At 33.6% G+C, this 7,597-nt stretch overlaps 1 protein-coding gene across 1 annotated transcript; it reads left to right on the top strand.

Annotated features, from left to right (window-relative positions):
- Positions 1 to 959: 959 nt before the first annotated feature.
- LOC109862783 (proteasome activator complex subunit 4B-like) lies at positions 960 to 7,559 on the top strand (the record flags this gene model as incomplete). Its single annotated transcript, XM_020442921.1, has 10 exons — positions 960 to 1,636; positions 2,571 to 2,711; positions 3,016 to 3,169; positions 3,285 to 3,680; positions 3,749 to 3,897; positions 4,343 to 4,662; positions 4,997 to 5,972; positions 6,121 to 6,394; positions 6,474 to 6,869; positions 6,996 to 7,559. Coding segments are annotated over exons 1-10 (3,561 nt in total), but the record flags the coding sequence as incomplete, so codon positions are not given.
- Positions 7,560 to 7,597: the final 38 nt, after the last annotated feature.

The raw sequence follows: 7,597 nt of genomic DNA, 5'->3' as shown, positions 1-7,597 counted from the left end.
AAGCTGCAGATTCTGCTCGGTTTCTGTTGCCAATCTGCCGTTAGAGTGTGCGTGCGCAGATTTTGTTCGGTTTCTGCCGACAATCTGACGTCAAGTCATGTTAGCAGATCTTGCTCGGTTTCTGCAGCCAATCTGCTGTCAAATTTTGTGAGCAAGATCTGCTCGATTTTTGGCACCAATTTGAAGACTTAATCAATAATAACAACTTCTGTATCAGATTTGTAGCCTTTTTGTTGACAACAGGTGATAGCAGACACTTGCATGATCTGCTTTTGACAGACTTGGCTATCTGGGATTCTGCCCACTATTTTCCTATGCGCAGACCGCGGACCTTTCTCTCATTAAAAAGACAATGAAAGCATTAATTAAAGGACTTAAGGCTCTGAAGTCGAAACAAAGAGAATATAATAGAGTCATAAGAGCCGTATTTGCAGGATGTTATGCCAAAAAATATTTTTAAATATGCATACATAAATATATATATATATGTGTCCACATGTTAATTTACACATAAAATTTTGAATTGAAATTTTTTATTCTAAAAATCATCCAGGATGCTATACTTGCATCTCATGTATACCCCGTATACCCACCCAAAATAAATTTTAAAATATTACAAAAAAAATATGTTGTAATAAAAGTGTTCTGTGAGCACACACACACACACACACATATATATATATATATATATATATATATATATATATATATATGCATATTTAAAAGTGTTGTTCGGCATAACATCCTACAATATAGAAGCATGGTAGGACATGCGACGCGAACAAACCTACAGTTTCGCTCGTGTACGTAGCTGGAAACACCTCTAAAAAAGCGAAGACAAAAAACCAGAATGTTTATTGGTCGCGTTAGTTCCGCGCGTTCCGTGCTATAGCTATCTGGTTAATGGAATACCGCCCTTAAGTTCAAATGGAAAAGAAAATGGAAGAGAAATCTACTGCGTATAAGTGATAAGAAAGTACTAACGAGCAAAAAGGAGATAGTGTTGCGCGTAAAATTGGCGAAATACAACCAATGGCTGTAGAGTGGAAGGACTTTCTAGTAGGAGAGATGCGCGAAACGGATGAGTATTTGTCCATCCGGTTTCTATCTTCGACTTGAATCGTCAGTGATGCAAGATCGAGCCGGAAAGCAACGAGAGCCTCGAGGTGGAGATACGTACACAAGCAGGAATGCGAGTCCTCACTACTTCGATTCTCTCGATTGTTTCCTTCCTCTCCGCCTCGATCTTGCATCACTGAATTTTAAACCCAGTACCAAAACGCAAGGTGCGATGAAGCTATATCGTAATCATATCGCACAGTATCAGTTTGCAAGACTGTAGGACTGATCTAATCGGAGTTGAGTGCTCGCTTTAAACACAAATACACGGTGACAAAAGCATAGTTGTGTGCAATTGCGATTGCAATTAAATAATAAATAAAAAAATGTCATTCACGACAAATCTAGGATATTGTCCGCAAAAGGAGTTGCGTTACACTAAACTATTACCCTTCAAAGATCAATTAGAAAAAGAATCGTTAGTATGGCTTGTCAAGATCAAGCAGAATCTAGGACGTTCTGTTATGCTTCGGGAAATTGAACCAGCATGTGTATTTTGGACGAAACAATTATATATGTGAGAAAACGTCTTGCTTTTAAAAGCAAATTTTTTATAATTTACTAAACCTAAAGATATATTTATATGTGAATTATTTTTATATGTTGTGTCAAAGCACCTTTGTTAATATTCAAAAGGTGCGGTCAAAGTCTCACTGCAAATGGTTCAAAGCATCATTCTATCTTTACTCTATATTTAACGAAAAATAATGATAAAACGATGATTCCAAACATTTGCAGTGAGACTTTTGCCGTACCCAAAGTATTTTTTACTATCTGCAGTCTAGCAAAAAATGTAAGATACGAATTTTTTCAAAGTAACTATGTCTGAGAAAATTGTTTGTTAATAATATATTTATAAAAGAATAATATACAGATCCAATAACATAATATACAAAACAAGAACAAAAATTTAGGAATAAAAATAACAGTAAACTTAAATTTAAAAATGTATTTATAGTGTCAGAAAAATATAACGGATGTTCTTAAGTTTGATATACCAATGAGATTTGGTTTGAAATTCTTGCTATACTGATTTGTTTATTCTTGTGATTTTTGTGTGTGTTATGTTTCCTTTGTCTCTAAAGACCTTGAATCAAGACTGCCAGTACTAAGCATCTATACTTCATGTCACATGTGCTATAGAATATCAGTATTATACAAGGTCAATATCAGGTATAATATAAACATAACAACACACAAAATCATCCCATACGATTTATTGTAGCAAATAAATTGAAGCAAGTAATGATATGATCCACATGCTGAAGTATCGTTTAAAAAGGGTGATACAATGCATGACTTACAGGGTGTGTTTTTGGTTTCGAATGTGTTACGAAAATTATATTCTACATTTTTTATTTGTTTTTAAGGAATAATCCCTTTGTGCTTAGTGATACAGTATAATTTGAATTATTTTATATAGTGGTAACTAACCTTAAATTGTTTTCCAGGTATATAGAAGTGTATGGATTAATGTTTAGTAAAGAAGATCATATAATATTTGCGAAGTTAATGTATGAAATTATTACTATACCAAAAGTGAACGCAAGTGTTATGTTGAAGTGTACTAAGGTGCTTAGAGCCTTACTAAAGTAAGAAATAGAAGTTAAATATTATTGTCAATTTAAACACTTGTAAATGTGTGCGTGAGCGTGTGTGTGTGTGTGCGTGTGTGTGCGTGCGTGCGTGTGTGCGCGCGCGCACTTGAAACAATCTGAAATTATTCTGTGCATAGTGACATTTATAATTTCTTGTTGTATAACATCATTAGAAACCCTATTTCGTGAGAAAATGAGATCAGTTTGAAAAGAATAGCTATGTAGTTTTGGTGCTGCAGTCCAATTGTTTATGGAATGTGTTTGATATGAAATGTTTATATAGTTTACTTTTTTTCAGGAAAGAAGAATTAATTAGTCCCGATGAGTTAGAAATTCCATGGAGACCTTTCTATAAACTGTTATGTAAATTTACAGATCCAGGAATGTATTATTATAATCTAAACTTACATCAGTTCTTAGATGACATACGATACATAGTAACTTACTTTTCAGTAAGAGTTTTATATACATATATACACATATACATATGTATAAAATTTTTTCAAAATCATAAAACATTATTTCCTCCAAATTTGACATATATCTACTTCACATTGTTTATAATAGCTGACCGCCACACAAGAAATATTAGATGAATTAAGACCAAAATTTTGTCCGTTTAATGCGGCAATGAGGAAGAGTATTTATGTTTTATCCATTTTGTTACCAACCAAATTACGTCCTCAGCATCATTCTGTTGGATATCTTTTATGGTTTGATGAACTTATGAATATGTGGAAAGTATTCCATAATTCGCCAAGCTGGGACATCAGTATACTGTACTTAATGGGACGATTAGCACGTGACAATATCGGTTATATTGATTGGAATCCGCACTTACCTGTGATGTTTTCTAGATTTATACGATATTTAAATCTACCTGTAATGTATAAAAATGTCTCAGACAATAGAAAATCTACATTTCGTATACCGCCGATATGTTCGTGGATAGTAGGAGCTTTGGTAAAAATTATGCGATTAATGTGGACGAACAAATTAAGCTTATTCATTCTAATATATACATTTTACAGGGAAATGGTTCAGACGCGCAGAAGTATTTAAATAAATTCTTGAAAACTATAGAAACCTATATTTATCCAGCAAATTGTAGGCGTTGGACAAAAAAATTAACTAAATTTCTTTCCATACTTACAGATGAGTTTCTCATACGTTTACGCAAGTATGTGAATATGTTAAGCGTCAAACTATTCGCGATTCGTGACCCGTGTTTCTGACAAAACCCAAAGCATGACAAAATCATTTATTTCCATCGCGTTCTTCTATACAAAAATCTGTGCTTATACACGTCTGCTTACGTCGTTTAAACATGTCGCGAATACATACTTAATCATGTATATTGTAGAATGTTATCGTAACACTTATGAATCACAAATGACAAATTTTGAATGGACAACTACAAATCGCGAAAGGTTTACACTGACAAATAACAAATTTCTATGAATTGCAAACTATAAATCGCTCGTATTTTGACGCTAATTTTATAAATGTGTGCTTTTCACATATCACATTACTCTCTAATTTATTACGTTAAAAATCACTACACAGCATAAATAATATTGAATAAATGAACCGATAAAATCTCACTTCTGTGTATATAATTTCAGAGAAAGATATAATAAACCTACATGGGAAACTTCAATTCCAGACAATTACAAGTTAACTGATGATGATATCGATGCTTTTGTTAAGAGTGTATTGCCGTTGGCTATGGTAGTTATGTATCACGAAAAAACATTTACCACTGAATATACTACTTTGCAAAATCTAGCTTTGATAAGGCCGAATTTAGTGATACCGGATGTGCTAAGAGAAACAAATTCCACATTTACTTCTTTGATCAAACCACATAAACTTATAAATTCGATAAAGTGCATGACAGTTTTTGCTCAACAAATGGTGCAAGGTTCTAGATATATGAATGGAGGTATAAAACCTGTTATCAGCTTTTTTCTCATTTGTAAATTTCACACAAACAAATATATTCAAATATTTCATAAATTAAAAAAAATTATAAAAACAAGAAAGAAAGAAAATACGTACAAAGTGTTATAAAACGTAAATTTATAATTCTATTTTTTAGTATATTATTTTTATTGTTCTTAACAAAGAATGACATTACACAATAATTTTATTTCGAAAAAAACATACAAGATATTATATGCGCGCGCGCACGTGTAATCCTCTGCTAAAAGAAGAATTAAAAAAAGTTCTAACACTTTCTCACATTATATAAGTTTATTTTTGTGCATTTTTTATAGATCACGTCTTTGCAGAAGGACCAACACACGTAGTACCACTGCTATTTCAGTCATTGCCTGGAATTGATCCAAATAACTTAAAAAAGTGTTATGTTACTTTAACGTTTATAGGTGCATATTGTGGGCTTATTCCTCTTGTAGATTGCTCACAATGTACCACCGACGATAACACCGAGAAAATAGTATGCGAAACAACATCGCGTTTCGAAGACTTTGTTCTGCAATTTTTAGACAAAGTGTGTCTACTAATAGAAACCCTTTCGATCGAGGACGACAACAGGATTGACGAGACAAGTGATTTTGATTTGTCGTTCCGAATGCTAGTGAACACTACATGCGAAATTGTGTTGTCAAACGCTAGCAAAACGATTTTTGATAGTGCTTTAAATAAATTGCGCACATTCATGACGGAACGAATCTCTGAAACCGAAATCGCAGGCCAATTAGCACAATATATGTTCAGAGGATTTGCTAAGTGTAACGGACGCGAAACATTACGGGTACTGTTCCCTACGCTTGCGCAAACAATTTTATCATTGGTCAACGAAATAGAAGATGTTTCGAAGGAATATATTTCAGATCAACGTCTTCTGTATAATTTGCTCATATTAACCGCAGTTGTCGACACGACGGGCGATAATTTGTTACCCTACATGGATACTTTGTATGAGATTGTCGATCGCATCCTACTTTTGAGAGCGACAGATGAAAATACAGCAGCACGCAAATTGTTACAAAAGATTCTCTTAAATTTGTCAACTATCACTATGTATCCTGAAAAAGTAATTTGTGAAGATCCCAATTATGTTCACGTTAGAGACTGGGGTAAAGGTGTGGATGTTGATAACTTTAATCCAAAATGGTATATTCCTGGCGCAGAAGAACTCGCTGTTGTAAAAAAAATATTTTTAAGATATTTAATAGTTCACACTGACAAACTTAAGAAATACTGCGAAGATCCTAGTACATTAACTTCGTAAGTTTAACAAGAGCTTTGTATTCTTTTCAACCGCTATATATTGTTTTATAGAAATAACTAGTGTAGTAAACTAGTTGTGTGTCTGTTTTATTTTTATGGATCATACATGATGTGTTGATACTTTTATGTATTTAAATAATTGCAGGGAGGAGCTGTGTATTAGTTTAAATATTATAGGAGATACTCTGTTCGGAGCCGTAGCTGTTTTACCAGTATGGCCAAAAACCCCGCTTGCACTAATCGAGTCTTCCGTAGAGTGTAATATATCTGTACCACGTCATTTTGATCAAACAGAATTTGTTACAATGCCTGATGGGAGCAATGTTAGGCAACATCTTGCTGGAATTATGAGCCAAGTCCAACGAACAATGTTCAATACTCGAAAAGACGATACAGAAAGTTTCTGGGCTATATGTTTTGTATGTACATAGTAAACTTTATGCGCGTAAAGAATAATCCATGAACAGTTATAAGTGTATTGTTCTGTTTAAACTTTAGATATGGGAAAATCTGTTATTTGGAAATGATAATGATTATAAAAGAAATGTAAAGGTCAACCTCTTTACTGTTTCTCACACCAAGAAGATGTTTGAAAATAAATTAGAAGGAAACAAAAATCGCATACTTAGATTATTACGCAACCGCTGTATACTGCAACTACATATTCGAGAGCTGGTGCGTATCAGAAACTCAAGCATATTAACAGAAACTCACAAACAAATAATGATGGAGGTATTTACATTGGCTACAAGCAAATACACGCAAATTCGTCAACTAGTTCACATGTATATCCTTGATGCTTTTAAAGTTTTCTGGTATTCTTTTAAACTTTTTGTTCCTCATATATGTGATATTTTGACAAAAGATACCGAAAAAAACCATGCTGCGTATAAAGTAAGTAATGATTATATGATATACATAGGTACACTTACACATATAATAGTACATATATAAGTGTTTCAAGAATGATTATTTGTTAAGAAATGTTGTTATATAACTTTTTGACTTACAAACCAACAGGTCGTTTTACATATTTTGCTTCACATTATGTATTCCGATCGTGTAACAGAAGACTGGAATGTATTAAAGATATTGTTGCCAGCCGTTGTACTTTCCAAACCATCTGAAAAAGAATCTCTTATTCAGTTAAGGGAGAATCTTACACACTACATGAGTTGTAACTTTGGTACGTGCACGATCGAATTAAAAGTACCCGATAGATGCCTGACTGTTGCGCGTACTTTATGGAAACACACTCCACATCCACTGTTGCCACAGCCCGATGAAAATATGATACAGAATGGTGTGCAAAACTTGAAAAAATTCAACGAATCTAACTTAGCAGCGTATAATAGTCTGCGTGACGAACTGTTACGTTGTATATCGGAGAAATGTTTACACTGGCGGCATAGATTAATGGCAATGAGTTTTATATATGATATTCGTCATCCAGATCAAAAGTATCCCGCGCAAGCAGCATGTTACTTTTTGCAAGCTCTCATACACGATTCCGTACAGGAAAGACAGATTGCTACGAAAATAGTGGCATGTATGTTGAACCAACAACAGCGAAAACGTCGAAAGGTATGTACCCTAATAGGCACATTTGTGAAAATATTGCA

The sequence above is a fragment of the Pseudomyrmex gracilis genome, unplaced genomic scaffold, assembly GCF_002006095.1.
Source record: "Pseudomyrmex gracilis isolate BER0280 unplaced genomic scaffold, ASM200609v1 scaffold_2374, whole genome shotgun sequence".
In the NCBI taxonomy this organism is placed as follows: Eukaryota; Metazoa; Arthropoda; class Insecta; order Hymenoptera; family Formicidae; genus Pseudomyrmex; species Pseudomyrmex gracilis.
This window is presented reverse-complemented; position numbering and strand designations above follow the sequence as displayed.